General features: G+C 43.8%; 1 protein-coding gene across 1 annotated transcript in view; it reads left to right on the top strand.

Moving 5' to 3' along the window:
* Window positions 1–15,307, top strand: part of CDH16 (cadherin 16) — a 37,405-nt gene extending 22,098 nt beyond the window's left edge. Inside the window, exons 12-17 of the mRNA XM_043987812.1 lie at window positions 759–1,000; window positions 4,667–4,800; window positions 6,917–7,180; window positions 7,491–7,598; window positions 12,271–12,387; window positions 14,910–15,307. Coding sequence (XP_043843747.1) covers window positions 759–1,000; window positions 4,667–4,800; window positions 6,917–7,180; window positions 7,491–7,598; window positions 12,271–12,387; window positions 14,910–15,004 — 960 coding nt within the window. The 3' untranslated portion in view covers window positions 15,005–15,307. The remainder of the gene's footprint in view (window positions 1–758; window positions 1,001–4,666; window positions 4,801–6,916; window positions 7,181–7,490; window positions 7,599–12,270; window positions 12,388–14,909) is intronic.
* Window positions 15,308–16,236: the final 929 nt, after the last annotated feature.

The following is a 16,236-nucleotide window of genomic DNA, read 5'->3' as shown; positions in this document are numbered from 1 at the left end:
ATCAGTCCAATTTAGAGAGAGACACAAAATAATCTAACCCTCAGCATGGAGTACCTGTGGTTCAGAGCATGATGAGCATCATTTATTAATTCGGTTTGATTCAACAAGGCTTTATTAAGCACCTACTAGGGAGCATGCTGGGGCATTCAGACACCTGGCATTCAAAGACAAAAATGATCACAGGCTCTGCCCTCAAGAAGCTTACATTTCACTGGGGGAGAAACAATATGTCACAGGTAAGTAAATAGTAAATATACACAAAGTATAATTGGGGGGTGACAGGGGAAGAACTCAACAGTTGGTGGAATCAGTAAAGGCATCGTGTAGAAGGAGGCAAGATGGGGGGCAGCTAGGTGGCGCAGTGGATAAAGCACTGGCCCTGGATTCAGGAGGCCCTGAGTTCAAATATGGCCTCAGACACTTGACACTTACTAGCTGTGTGACCCTGGGCAAGTCACTTAACCCTCATTGCCCCAACAACAACAACAACAACAACAACAAAAAAGAAGGAGGAGGCAAGATGTCTGAGCCTTAGAGAGAGCTGAGAGTCCCAAAAGGTGGAGGTGAGGCGGGAGAGCATTCTGGTGTTTAGGGCTGAGCCTGAACAGAGGCAGAAAGTGTTACATATGGCGGATGGCAAATAGGCCAATTGGACTAGGGAGTTGTCAAGGAAGGCTTCCCGTTGCAGGAAATGATAGGATCCCCAGGGAGAGAGAGAAAAAAGGCCTCATGGTAACCCCCACCTCCTCTGCTCCCAGAAACTGGACTACACTTCAGCCCCGAGTTATGAGCTGGTGATCATGGCAAAGAACCTAGCGGAGCTGGTGGGGTCAGAGGTGGGTCCGCCAGTCACAGCCACAGTGACCGTGCTAGTGGAGGAGCCCATGTGGCCCCCTGTCCTAAGCCAGGAGAGCTATGAGGTCACCATCCCAGACAGTATCCCACCAGGCACCATCCTGCTGACCATCGAGCCTGAGGATCCCCAGAGCCCACCGCTCAGGTAACAGCCTGTTCTTGTCTTCTCTTCAACTGAGGGACCCAAGACTTACCCTCCTGCTTCCTACCCCAGTCCATCGACACAAGCACCCCTGCAGGGACTTTGGGAGCCCTCTGCTCTCCATTACCAGATGTGTGGGTCAGCTATCACTTGAATTATGGGGACTCCTAGATTTAGAAGAGGGGGCAGCTGAGGGATCATCTAGGCCAACACACTTATTTTACAGAGATGGAAAAATGACATACCCAATGTCCTATGGTAAGTGGCGCAGCCCAGATTGGAACCTCGTTCCCCTGATTCCAAATCAAGCATTCTTGCCATTGTGTTGTGTATGCAGATACACAATGGCATGGATGGTCTCAAACTCAGATAATTCCAGAATAATTTCTTTTCATCTTTGGAATGTTTCCTCTGATGATTTCTGCATCAGAATCTAGGCTCAGGGGGCAGCTAGGTGGCGCAGTGGATAGAGCACCGGCCCTGGAGTACCTGAGTTCAAATCCGGCCTCAGACACTTAACACTTACTAGCTGTGTGACCCTGGGCAAGTCACTTAACCCCAATTGCCACACTAAAAAAAAAAAAAGAAAGAATCTAGGCTCAGGGTGGTATTAGAACATATATATGCATATATGTATATGTATTATAAACAAGTATGTGTTCTAATTTATATCTACATAAATCTAAGTATTCTATTCTATTATACATTATATATGTGTGTATATATAGATATACATATATGTGTATAGATATAGATATAGATATATGCATTGGGTTGGAGGCATCCAGCCAAAGACAGATTTGGAAGGAATTGACTATAGACATTAGTGAAGGGATTGAAATCTGGGGGTGAGAGGTGGGCTTAGAAGAAGGGGTGATAAGGTCCCACTTAAAATCTTTTGATGCTTTGGAAAAAACAAAAAAACTTCTAGTCTTGGATTTTTGAAAATTGAGTTCAATTTGTATCACTAGTGCTTTCTACAATATCTTGCATACATTAGGAATTAATAAATGTTTATTGAATTAAGGGGAAAAAAGATTGGCTTCAAGTCAAAAGACAGATGGAACACTAGATTAAAATCAAGAAGACCTGGATTTGAATATGGTCTCAGATACTTTCCCACTGTGAGAGCCTGAGCAAGTCACTTAACCTCTGTCTTCCTCAGTTTCCCCACCTGGAAATGAGAAGGGAGGACTTAATGACTTCTAAGATTCCTTCCAGCTTGAAACCTATTTTGATAAGTTCTTAGTAGTTGCGGGATTGTGGGAAAATTACGTTCTCAGAACCTCAGTTTCCTCATTTGGAAAATTGGAATAAAATAATGCTTTTACTATCTGGCCCATAGGATGGTAAGGAACGTGTTTTGTGCATCTTGAAAGTATGGAAATATGAGCTTTTATTAAGATTATTTTCCTTGTTCCCCTGCTGCCCATTCCCTCACCCACCCAGTGGCATTCCCCCAGGGAGGGGCAATGCCCTGGAGGGACTGATCCCTCCTGATCAAAAGAAAGGGGATTTTTAAGGTGGCAGAATCACAGAATCCCAAGATTTAGAGCCAGAAGGAACCTTAGAAATGATTTAGTCCAACTCTCTCATTTTATAGATGAAGAAAATGAAGGCCAGATGTGACTTGGCCCTGGGCTCAGCTCTGACCTCATGTGATCAGCTCCCTTTTCCCATTCCCAGCCTCCAATTGCCTTTGGCCCATCCCCAGACTCTGTTCAACAGAATAATATTCAAGTCAAGTCAACTAGCATTCATTAAGTGCCTACTATGTGCCAGGTACTATAGTGGGCACTGAGGCTACCAAGAAAGGCAAAAAAACCCCCAAAAAACAAAAAAAAAAACCCTGAAGTCTTTGCTCGTAAGGAATTCACAATCTAAAAGCTAACACTGGCTTAACTTAAGGGTTGGCAAAGGGCTTTACATCCATTTTGTTCTTTGATTTTCATAACAGCCCGATGGGTTAGGTGACACTAATATCCCCATTTCACAGATGAAGAAACTAAAGACCAGAGAGAGGAAGAGGCTTGCTCAGTGTGTGTATGTGGTAGGATTTGAACCCAGCTCTTCCTGACTCCAAGTCTCATACTCTGTCCACTAAGTCATGTTGTCTCTCTCTTCATCCCCACGATGAGCCATCTCTGTCCTCTAGTTGGGGACCCTTTCTAGGCCCAAAAGTTTCCATGTCCCTGATGCCTTGGTTGCAGTCAGATTATCCCTTTTGGGTTGTTCCAAGCTCTCCCATTCCACCCTCCACTGCCCCCACCCCAAACACACAGGCCCAGACCACCATCCATTGACTCTGGTACCTCTGCTCCAGTATCCCAGAAATGGTGGAAGGGCCACAAACTTCCTCCTGTCTCCAGGCCCACACATCCAGGGCTGGATGCTTGGGTAGGGGGATGGAGGGTATTGATGAATTACAGATCCCTTTGTGTGTTCTCTGTCCCCACCCGGCTCTGATCCCGCTCAGCTGCCCTTCAAAGAAATCCAGTCTAACCCAGACCTCTGCATGAATCCCCTTTAGAACAACCAGACAAGCAGCCACTTAGCTTTAATTGGAAGGCCTCCTGAGAAAGAAAGCTCACTACCTGCCTACATGGTCTATTCCCCTCTGGAACAACTCTCATCCTTAGAAAGTCTGTTGTATGAGGGACACTTGGCCTTTGGGCAGCTCCTAGTTAGCTGTTCTTTCCTTATTCTCCAGCTCTGATCCATCTCTTCCCTGGGCTTCTTCTCTGGCCACCTGGGAGTGGCCTCCCCACCACCCCAATATTTCTTGGGCAAGAGAACGTGGGTGCAAGAGAATGTGGTAGTAAGTGCTGTTACTTGCTACCTTCTAGACCTTGGGCAAGTCTTTTAGCCTCTCCAGGGCTGTGTGTAAAATGAGAGGGTTGGACTGAATGGCTGCTTCCTTAAGACAGCTAGGTGGTACAACAGCCTTGGAGTCAGGAAGACCTGAGTTCAAATCCTTCCTCTGACACTTACTAGATATGTGACTCTGGGCAAGTCACTTAATATCTCTTAGCTTTGGTTTCCTCATTTATAAAATGGGGAGAATAATAGTACCTACTTCACAAAGTTGTTGTGAAAATCAAAAGAGATAACAGTCCAATAGAGAAGAAAATGTGTATGTGCAAGATATAAACCATATAAATGGAAGATAAGTACAGGTAGGGAAACAGAGACCCGAAGAAGGGAAAAGACTTGCCCAAGGTCACACATAATAAGTGATAGAACTTGGGTTTAGAACTCAAGGCAAATTTGCGTTCAAATCCCAGCTCTCCCAATTTCTACTCGAAATCACAACTTCCCTGTGCCTCAGTTTCCTCATCTGTAAAAAGGGTCTGATCCAGATGACCATTAGGTCTTTTCCAGTCCTAAATCTATGATCTTATGGCCCTTCCAGCTCTAAATATCATGGAACTATGACAAGACCCACTGGACAACTAGGGAAACTGAGGCACAGAGAAGTTATGTGATTTTTGTTAGAGGACACACTTTCCTGAGAGGAGAGAGGTTTTCTTTATTTATTTATTTTGAGGAGAGAGGTTTTCATGGAAGCCCTTTTTCCCATTCCCTTGTCTACCCATATTCTAGGTATCCCCTTCTTCCTCCCAGTCTGTCCCATGTTACCTCCGCACCCTTGTGCTAATGTATCCATAGGTTCTCGATGACGAATGACCTTGAAGGGTGGCTGTCCATTGAAGAATACTCTGGGGAGGTCCGAACAGCTTCAAAACTGGGGAGAGGACAGCCTAAGGAGACATATACTGTGCAAGTAGTGGCCGAGATCATGGGTAAGAGAGAAGCTGGGAGGGGCTGGCCCCACAAGACCCAGAGGCAGACAAAGAGAATCTAGGAAAAAAAGAAAGAGGAAGAGACAGACAAAAAGAGGACTTTTTTTTTTCCTCATTGGAGCCAAGAAGTGTGTGAAGCCCAGAATCATCCCACACCTATGCAGCCATCCCCCCTTCAATGCCCCCAACAAGTGGCCATCCATCCAATCGGCTTTCAAGATGGGAATTGATGGGAAATTCATCACATCCCAAGGGAGTTCATTGCACTTTGGGCTAGCTCTCTCTAAAGCAGCATCTCCATCTGCAGCCTAAGTTTATGATGTCTCAATATCCCCCAGGCACCCAACTTCATGGACAAGGTTCCATGACTCCTACATGGACAAGAGCCTTCCCAGCACCCCCTGCTATGACCATCTGGCTCAACCAGAGAAAGGTGCCCAATGGTTGACCAGGAGATTTGGTGGGAAGGTGCTCTCTTTTAAAGAAGCACTGCCCCTTTTGTGTCTGTCTGTCCCATGCTTATACTCCTGACCTCTGAATAAGCCATCTCTCCTAGGCCCAAGGAAAAAAATCAACCCCTATCACTTAAGTGGGAGACCCCACCCAGAGCCCCAGAGGATGTCTGGGTAATGGTAGGAAAAGGCAGAATTCTTCATGGGGAAGAAAACTATGGTAAAGAGCATTTGAATCTACTTCTTTGCACCTATGTGGCCTTGGGTTCTGGGCCTCAGTTGCTCATATATACACTGAGGGGGTTGGATTAGACCCAGAGTGCTTTTTTAAATTTATTTTTCCATATAAATATTTTATTATTTTCCAGTTACATTTAGAGATAATTTTCAACATTTGTTTTTATAAGATTTCTAGTTTCAAATTTTTCTCCATCTCTCCCCTCCCTCCCCTCTCCCCAAGACAGCAAGTAATCTGATATAGGTTATATATGTACAATCACATTAAACATATTTGGGCATTAGTCATGTAATGAGAGAAGAATCAGAGCAAAAAGGAAAAGCCTCAAAAAAGAAAAACAACAACAAAAACAATTGAAATAGTATGATTCGATCTGCATCCAGATTCAACAGTTCTTTTTTTTCTGGATTTGGAGAGCATTTTCCATCATGAGTCTTTTGGAACTATCTTAGACCCAGAGTTCTTAACTTGTTTGTGCATCATGAATTCTTTGTTAGTACTATGAAGTCTGTGGACCCCTTCTCAGGATAATGTCTTTAGAAGTATAAAGCAAAACTTACAGAATGATGAAAACAATAATATTAAAATACAATCATTAAAACAATTTGGTTGGGGGCAGCTAGGTGGTGCAGTGGATAAAGCACCAGCCCTGGACTCAGGAGGACCTGAGTTCAAATCCGACCTCAGACACTTGACACTAGCTGTGTGACCCTGGGCAAGTCACTTAACCCTCATTGTCCCGCAAAAACAAAAAACAATTTGGTTTATATCCACAGATGCCAGGTTAAGAATCTCTGGATTAGATCTCCAAGACTCTTCCCAAATACAAGGATTTGCAGTGGGTTGGGGTGGGGAATGGGGAGCATGTTCTCCTCCCCCCTGATCAAGAATCAAAGAGATTAGAACTGAAAGGGACCTCAAAGAAGAGGCATAATTTAGAAATTAAGTACTAGATTTAGAGACAAAGATTACCTGGGTTTAAGGGCCACCTTTGACACTTACTAGGTATGTGACCTTGGAGAATTCACTTAACCATCCATGAAATAAAGGGAAGTAAACTTAGAAGCCCTCTAAGGTCTCTCCTAGCGCCAAAGTCTGTGAGCCAAGAGATCATCAACTCCCCTGTTTTATAGATGAGAAAATGGAGGCCCAGAGTTCAAAGTCACAAAGGTAGTAAATGATGGAGCTGGTATCCAAAGTCAAATCTTCTGGTTCCAAACCTTTGCTCTTTTCACAAAAGCTTTCCTTCCCCTGAAGAAGAAGCAGAAACCCAGGGATGAGGAGGGATTTCCCCAAATCCCACTCCCTGGTTAACCTACTTCCTGGATAATTCAATCCCTGCAATAAGCAGCTTCTACAGAGCTTCCCCCTCCCCGTTCTGAGTAGAAGGGAAGGCCCTTGATGTTGGCCTTTGCTTCTCTTGCAGACCATCCCGGCCTGACTACCACTGCAGGCCTGGTGCTTCATATAGTGCGGGACCTCCCACCCCCTGCTCCAAAATCGCCCTCCCTTCCTGTGCCCATCACCTCCCCGCTCCAGATCCTCTGCACTCCCCAAGAAGGGCCACAGGGCGTGGTCATCAGTGGGCTACAGCAGCAGGGAGAGCGTGCTGCTGACCATGACCCCTATTCCTTCACCCTGAGTGAGGACCCCACAGTACAGCGAGAATGGAGGCTCCAGGCACTCAATGGTGAGTTTAGGGGTTGGGTAGAAGAAGACTGAATGACTGGGTAGTTCTCCAAGAGAGGCAGTGGGAGTTGAGGGAAGAACACTGGATTTGGAGTTAAAAAAAACCTGGGTGACCTTGTGGAAGGTCATTTCTGCTCTCTGGGTCTCAGTTTCCCTGTTTGGAAAAGTGAAAGAGATGGACCAGATGACTTCTAGGACTCCTTCCAGCTCTCACTCTTGTGACCCATCCCCATGTTGCACTCTGGCCACCGTCTGTCTTCCTGTATTGTCTGTCTATCTCGGCATCCCACACTTTGCCTGCTCCCTCCTAGGCACCCATGCCTATCTCACCATGGCCCTCAGCTGGTTGGAGCCCCAAGAATACTTCATCCCAGTCTTCCTGACACACTCTGCTCAGACCCAACAACTCCGAATACGAGGTAAGACCTGCTCATCTCCCCGGGGGGAGGTGGGAAAGGGGACAGTGGAGGGGAACAACCAAGGATTTGCCAAGATAAGGTGCGGGGATGGTTTATAAGAGAAGTACAAGATGTGGTCTTTGTTCCCTAAGAGTTCAGTGGATAGAGTAATTCAAGGCTCCCTCTTCCTTCTTCTTTGTTATTGCTATTGTTGAGTCACCCATTTGGAGGTTTCTTGGCAGAGATGCTGGAGTGGTTTGCCATTTCCTTCTCCAGCTCATTTGACAGATGAGGAAACTGAGGCAAACAGGGTTAACTGACTTGCCCAGGGTCATACCACTAGGAAATGTCTGAGACCGTAATTTAACTGAGGAAGATGAGTCTGGTACTCTATCCAACTATGCCAACAAGTACTTCTATACCCTAATAACTGTGATCTCATCGATATGAGATCTCCCTCTCATCTTGTTCTCCTCTTATCCAGGTCCTCCTGTAAGTTCTCCCCAAGGAGTGTTTCCTCTATGTCTCTTGTGATTGAGTGGATACCAATGGAAAAGGCCAGCTGTCTCTGTGTTGTCCCTCACTTTCACTTTGTGTCTGACCCTCCTCCTCCTCCAATCCTTTGCCTCTTTGATTGTTCTTTACACCACATCTCCTGTGTAATTCTTCATTAGTGATATAATTGGGGGGGGGGGGTTGTCTTTCTTTTTGTTCTTATTTTTCATTGATGTCATTTGTTTTTTACATCACATTCATTTCTTGATATGCTCCCTCCCTGATCGCCTCACCCCCACACAAATATGCTTGCAGTGAGTCTTCCTTTGTTAATAATAAAATAAAATAAACCAATTGCTTCAATGATAGCATTTGACAGCATATGCTACATTCTATACCCCTGGTCATTGGTCACATGCAGCTACCTGCTCATGTCCACAAAATGCCCTTTGGGTGACCCTAGTTTAAATCCTCTGGAAACTGTGACAAAGCATGACTTACAGTCATATAGAATCACCAGAGAAATATTAATGTTGAAAAGATGAACCTTTTAAGTATTCCTGAATGATTCTGACATCTAGATGTGGGGAGAGAACCTTTAAGGAGATGTTTTGCTCTGCCAAATCAAATGCTTTTTTAGAGTGAATAAACATTTAGCACAGTAGAGCATGTATTCTCTACACCTTTCAATCAACAGTGTAAAAATAAATATATGGTTTGTGGTAGAATATTGTTTGTGAAAGCCTGCCTGTTCCTTTTCCATACATTCCTATGAGCTAACGATGTCAACAATTTATTGTTTATTGATATTTTCTCTTTTTTGGGATTTTTTTTGTTTGTTTGTTTTTGCAGGCAATGGGGGTTAAGTGACTTGCCCAGGGTCACACAGCTAGTAAGTGTCAAGTGTCTGAGGTCGGATTTGAACTCAGGTACCCCTGAATCCAGGGCCGGTGCTTAAACCACTGCACCATCTAGCTGCCCCTTTCTCTTTTTTGGAATAATAAGGTTTAGGATTTTTTTGGCAAGTATTTGATATCCTACCATCTTTCATATTATCTTCAAAAATGATCCAAGAACATCCTCAAAATTGTATCTCCTCCAGCATAAACCTTCTCTGTATCTTCTTCATGTGGTCTAACTGCTCTTTGTTTTACTTATTGTCATTTTTGTTTCCTTATGCAGCTCACCAGGGGCTATAAGGTTAGAGTCCCAGAGTTGTCACTGATCACAGAAATTGTTCACAGACATTTTCCATTTTTCGTTTTTATGTCCTCCTTTTGTTGTTGTTGTTACTCTGTTGTGTTTGACTCTTCATGACCCCATTTTTCTAGGCAAAGATACTGGAGTGGGGGGCAGCTAGGTGGTGCAGTGGATAGAGCACCGGCTTTGGAGTCAGGAGTACCTGAGTTCAAATCCAGCCTCCAACACTTAACACTTACTAGCTGTGTGACCCTGGGCAAGTCACTTAACCCCAATTACCTCACTAAAAAAAAAAAAAAAGATACTGGAGTGGTTTGCCAATTTCTTCTCCAGCTCATTTTACAGATGAGGAAACTGAGGCAAACAGAGTGGGGTGACTTGCCCAGGGTCACACAGCTAGTAAGTGTCTGAGACCTGATTTGAACTCAGGTCTTCCAGACTCCAGGCCCAGTGTTCTCTCTACTGTGCCACCTAGTTGCCCATCCTTTAGGTTACATCCTTAAAAGTCCTTGTAATGGATAGGGCTCTTGCCAACCTTTCTGCAGACTTGTTTTGCCCCTCCAGTGCTTTTCACTGTTTTATGAGGGGATACTGTTCATAACCCTCCACTACCCTTCCCCATTAGACTTTCCAAACAAGTTTATATTCTAAACCAGTGTTGGCCTTGGCTGCCATATCTCTCCCCTTGGCAAGAAAATCGAGTGTTTTCTGGCTGACACTGTTTTTACGCTTTTGGACTTCTCTTTATGGTGATGAATTTACCTCAATTAAACTTCTTTAGGAAATGTTGATAATCTGTTTAGGTATTTGGCCTTCTCCTTATGGTGATGGATTTACATCATTTAAACTTCCTTGGGAAATGTTCCTAATGTGAACAAAAAGATATTTTATGCATTTCCCAATTCTCAACATCGACCTCTTGCTTGAGTTGCCTCAGTTGCCTGACTTACATATATATGTTTTTCTCATTTTTGTTATTTCTTCTAATTTGGAATTGGTTTTTATCTTTGCTCTAACAAATCACTAACTGTACCCACACAACTAATTTGAAATAACTTCCACATAATAGCCACCCATGTTCTCACCATTAAAATACAATCAATCCGGCAGCTAGGTGGCGCAGTGGATAAAGCACCGGCCCTGTATTCAGGAGTACCTGAGTTCAAATCCGGCCTCAGACACTTGACACTTACTAGCTGTGTGACCCTGGGCAAGTCACTTAACCCCCACTGCCCCACACACACAAAAAAAATACAATCAATCTAACTTTTTTGTGATATTACTTGGTACTTTCCTTGCTCAATAATTCCCTTCTCCTATTTATTTTTGGCAGGGCAATGAGGGGTTAAGTGACTTGCCCGGGGTCACACAGCTAGTAAGTGTCAAGTGTCTGAGGCCGGATTTGAACTCAGGTCCTCCTGAATCCAGGGACAGTGCTTTATCCACTGTGCCACCTAGCTGCCCCCAACTAACCTATTTTTTTTAAGCAAGATGATCCTGACAAGAGGTGTTTTGGTTTGTGTTTTTTTCAACTGATGTTTTAAAAAAAAATTGGTCATTTCCAATTTTGCTCCATGCCTGGAACGGAACCTTTTCTTATAACAAAGAAAAAAACAGTTCAGCACAACCATCTAACAAAGCAACCACATCTCATGTTGTATGCAATCTTTTTAGCTACCTTTTGTCAAGAGGAGGGATGTCTATTTTACCTTCTGTTCTCCAGAACAAAGATTATGCATTGCTGTTCATCTGAGTGCAGTTGCCTTTTGGTGGTGTTTTCTTTTTTCTCTTGTTTCTTCTTCTTTCACTCTGCATCACTTCATAAAAGTCTTCCTATGTTTCCCAGAATCCCCCCAAATCCTTGTTTCTTATAATTCAATAATATTCTGTTCCATCCACATACTACAGTTTGTTCAGCCATTCCATCATCAGTGAACAATCTTTGCTTTCAGCTTTTTCTTCTTTAGCATCTGTGAACAAACAGGACCTTTATTTCTGTTTTTGGACCTCATGGATCTTTGTCTAATGGTGGGATAACTGGGTCAGAGTTTAGTGGTTTCCCAGAGTGGCTGGACCAATTCAAAGTTCCACCAACAGCGTTATCTACCTCAGCCCCCACAGGAGGAGAGAGGGCAGACAAGGCAGGTGATGGGAATGAGGTGTGGGGAGTCCAGGAGGTGTAATTGTTGTGATCCAGATGGTATTTGGCTAAGAGAAAAGGGGTCAGAAAATGGAATTAGGAAGATAGATTCAGGGTGGACAGAAAGAGAGGGAGACTGGGAAATTCTCTTTCCTCCAGCTCCCAGTTCTTCAGAGTATCTCAGAGTTGGAGGGACATGAGAAGCCATCTACTTTAACCCATATTTGACTAAAAAGTCCCTCTTCATCAACAGTGCTTAAACTTTTTTTATATTTTGGACCCCTTTGGCAGTTTGGTCATGCTATGGATGCCTTTTCTGAAAAAAAATATTTTAAAATTCATAGGTGAAGAAAATACTAAATTTCAGTTAGAAGCTAGTAAAAATCAAGATGTAATTTTTTCCAGTAATAATAATAACTAGCATTTCCATGGTACCTATTTTATGCCAGGCCCTGTGCTGAGTACTTTAAAAAAAATCACCTCATTTGACCTTCACAACAACCCTGGGAGGTAGGCACTATTATTATCCCCATTCTATAGTTTGGAAACCAAGACAAACAGCAGTTAAGTGACTTGCCCAGGGTCACACAGCTAGTGTTTGAGTACAGATTTAAACTTGGCTCTCCCTGACGCAAGATGTAGCGGCTCTCTCCACTGTGCCATGTAGCTGCCTCATCCCTTCCAAATTCTCAGTTTCCACCTCCGTAAAATGAAAGGATTGAACGTTATGATCAATGAAAAGGGATAAGAGTGTGATGATCCTGACATCCTGTGTCCTAAGCTCCCTCCAACTCTGCTGTTCTGTGTTCCCAGGCCCCTCCCAGGTTCTAAACCCTATCTCCCTCCCTTTGGTCACAGTGATCGTCTGTCTATGTAACTCAGAGAGGACATGCTTGCTCAAAGTGGGCCGGATGAAGGGAATGCCCACGAAGCTGTCTGCTGTTGGCATCATGGTGGGCACCCTTGTAGCAATAGGTAAGTGAAGTCTTGGTCTTACTTGTGATCTGGGTGAGATCCATCGAGGAAGGACAAGAGAGGCCTGGGGGCATTTATAGGTTCAGAGGGTAATCATATTTAGAGCTGGAGTGGACCATAGCAATCACATAGATCCGCCCTCTCGTTCTATCAAGGAGAAACTGAGGCCCAGAGAAGGAAAATGACTTACCCACAGTCACCCAGGTAGTGAGCATCAGAGCACTTTCACCACACCCCTGCCTTCTGGGAATCACCAATCTAGTTGACCTTTCTTGAATACATGTGGGTTTCCAACTACTTCTAAAAGTATTGTACTTAATAAGTAGTCTAAATGTGTATTTATAGTGCAAGTGGAAGGCTACTGTATTTCGTAAGTACCATGAATTTGCCCCACCCCACCCCACCCCCACCCGCAAAAGGGCTCAGAAGAAAGACAGAGGAGATTGGGGGTGGGGAGGGAGGAGGAGAGAGAGAAAGAGAGAAAAGAGACGGAGAGGAAACAAGGGAAGAGGCAGAGACAGGGAGAGGGGAAAGGAGGGGAGGGGAAAGAGAAAGACAAAGAGAATAATCAATCGACAAGTATCTATTAAGTACAAAGAATGAAAACAATTCCCACTGTCAGGTCACTATGGGGGTGAGAGGGAAAAAATTCCTGGTGGTGACATTGACCTAAACTTTTAAAAACAGATAATTGGAGTGAGAAGGTAAAATATTGAGAAAGGATGGTCTTTTTTTGGTTTGAAAATTACTTTTTTTTAAAGAGGTCCATGGATCTGGGGTCCCAACATGTATTTATAAGCTCCAATCTTCTCCCTTTTCGGCCTTCCTTGGAATAGAAAAACCTTTAAATCTGCCTTCTCACCCCAACAGCCCCTTCCTGGACCTCTTTAGCCACCTTCCCTAAATGGGTTTGTTATTTCTGGAATTGAGTAAGTTGGAAATCTAGCTGGTCCTCCTGCCTACCAGAATTCTTTCATGAACAATGCCCCGATGTGCTATTTTCTCTCTACGATCCAGGGACCAAAACCTTTACCATTCCCTAGATTGGTTCCTGGACCTACTCCTTCTCTCCTCCCAACCTTGCATCTTGAGGTTCTGGGGAACCAAAAAAACTCCCTTTTTTTCCTAAAATCCTAAGCTATAATATTTGCTCCCATTTCTAGAATTCTCTATGGTTGACAACAACCTGGTAAGGTAGGAAGTAAAATTTAGGTGTTGTAGTTGGTAAGAGTGCTCATCTTGAAGTCAGACCCTGAGTTCAAATCCAGCCTCAGACACTTACTAGCTCTGTAGCCCTAGGCAAATCATTTACTCTCTCTTTACTCTTCCCTCCCCCTCCATCTCTCTCAGCCTCACTTTACTCATCTGTAAAATGGAAATGATAATAATAGCCCCTGGGTTATTATAAGGATCAAATGGAATAATATAGGCACAGTCACTTGCAAACCATCTCTGAGGTATAATTCTATGAATAACAGCTATTATTAATGACAGTGCCAATCTCTACAGCCCTTCAAGGGTTGCAAAGCACTTTCCCCACTTTCCCTGGTAAAACCAAGGCATCTGAAGCAATGTGTCCAGTCCCAGTCACCATGCTTTAAGAACGTTGACTAGTTGGAAAAAATCCAGACCAGGGGGACTAGGACAGGTGAGGGAAGCCCCAGTGATGTCATAAGAGGATCCGTTAGCTGAAGTAATTGAAGATGCCTATCCTGGGAAAGAGAAGAATTGGGGAGAGCTACCTTGGAGTAACTGGAGGGTTGTCATGTAGAAGACACATCTGATTTATTCCGTTTAGTTCAAAAGGTCAGAACCAGTAACAGTGCAATCCCGTTGCAAGTTACAAGAAGGTAGACTTTGGCTCCATATAAATTTTTTTTTTAATTCTTAAAGAAGTTTTCAAAAAATGGAAAGGGCTATTCTGGGAGGTAATGGGTTACCCTTGAGGGAAATCGAGGGAAGTCAGGCGTACTATGGAGGAATGTCCATGGGTAGGTTGATCTAGATGACCTTTGCTATCCCACTTATTAGGTTTTGTGATTCTGTGAATTGGGATCTGAGGCAGGCTGAAGTCATCTCCATAGCCCTTACATTAAATTTGCTAGGCTCCTTAACCCCAGTTGCCTCACCAAAAAAAAAAAAAAAAAATTGGCTAAGCTCACCCTAGGGAAAGAAAGGGAATATGCATTTATATAGAACCTATTATGTGCCAGGCACTATGCTAAGCTCCGTAACAAATATTATCTCATTTGATGAAAGCAGGCCTGCGATTTGGAAAATGACCCTAAGTTAGACCATGGTGAGTAGCAATGGCTGTATGGGCCATTGCTAGATTCCCCCAAAGCTAAGAAAGCATAAAATGACACAACATAATCATTTTATACTTTCTTTTCTAGGAAAAAAAATGTAACTCATTAAAATAATAGCAAATATATTTACCCATCTTTAATTACTAGCAAATTGGGTTCCCTGGGACCAATATTCTTGCCTGAAACTGACTAACTCTCTCTTTGACACCACAGGTTTCATCTTAATCTTGATCTTCACCCACTTAGCCCTAGCAAGGAAGAATGTGGAACAGCCACAAGACAGCATCCCCCTGAAGGCTTCCATCTGACGGGGCCAAGTATGGTTGGGTCTCCTGCTTTCCCTATAATCCATGGTTTCTATATCTCCAACAACAAGGAATTGGATTCTGGGCTGAGTCGGATGAGATCAACTTCAGAGTTAAAACATTTCAAGGATGAACCTTTGCCCTCCCATTCTCAGTGGGCAGAAGGCATCAGCAGAGGGGCCAATCAAAGCCTGTATCTGTCCCAGCATGGGCCAGGACCTCTTCCCCCTCCAGAGTTCTCCTCTGAGACTTGGGGCCCATGTTCCCATCAGCAAAAGTTAAGGCTCCCTCTGATGTGGCTAGCTTCTCCCATAAATGTCTTCCCATAAAGTGTTCCCCAAAGCCACCATGGAATAATAAAACCTAGTGGGAAGTGAGTCCAAGACTCTTGAATTCCCATGTGTTCTTTCCAATGACTTGTCCATTTGCTTCTCTTTTTCATCCCTCTGACTTTAAGCTGAGAGAAGTGAGTTCATCATGAGAACTGAGTGTCTGGAGGGCCTATTCAATCAACTAACACTTATTAAGTACCTACTATATGCAGAACTCAATCCTAGGCAGTGGGGGAATATATAGAGTGTAAAGACTCTTGTGTAGCTTAAAGGGCCTGCCTCGCTAGGAATGTTGCTCCAGGAACATGGGAGATGGAAAAGGTCAAAGGAATTCTCTTTGGGTTGATGTTTCTATGGATGAACTTTGTCCCTCCCACTTCAATCCTTAAATGTAATTAATGGCTACATGAATAGAGTGTGTGTGTGTGTGTGTGTGTGTGTGTGTGTGTGTGTGTGTGTGTGTGTGTGTGTGTGTGTTATAGGGGATATTAGGAGCAGGTCTTTAGGTAGGGTTTATATCTGTATGTGTGGCCCTTTCTATGTGAGTGCATGTGAGTAACTATGCTAGAATATGTTCACCCATATGGATAGACCCTTGATCCTGACCAAACCCTGATTGAAAACTGGTCCTTAATCCCGATCACAGACAAAACTCTACCAACTCTTCCCCCCACACCCATCCCAACACAGGGACAGGTTAGAAAGGGTCTTGGTCTAAAATCCCAGCCCCTAGAAACTGCTGGATTTTAAATATTCTGGAAGTAGGGGAAAACATCCTTTCCTAGTTACCTGACCCGACTTCTAGGGTTGGAGACTTAGAACCAGAAGGTTCCTCAGAGGATGGCAGGAGGAGATCATCTTTCTTTCTTTTGGATAGAGACTTTGGGGATATTCCAGAGTCAG

Source organism: Dromiciops gliroides, chromosome 2, assembly GCF_019393635.1.
Source record: "Dromiciops gliroides isolate mDroGli1 chromosome 2, mDroGli1.pri, whole genome shotgun sequence".
Classification (NCBI taxonomy): domain Eukaryota; kingdom Metazoa; phylum Chordata; class Mammalia; order Microbiotheria; family Microbiotheriidae; genus Dromiciops; species Dromiciops gliroides.
The sequence above is the reverse complement of the archived record's forward strand: the minus strand, read 5'-3'. Positions and strand labels throughout refer to the sequence as shown.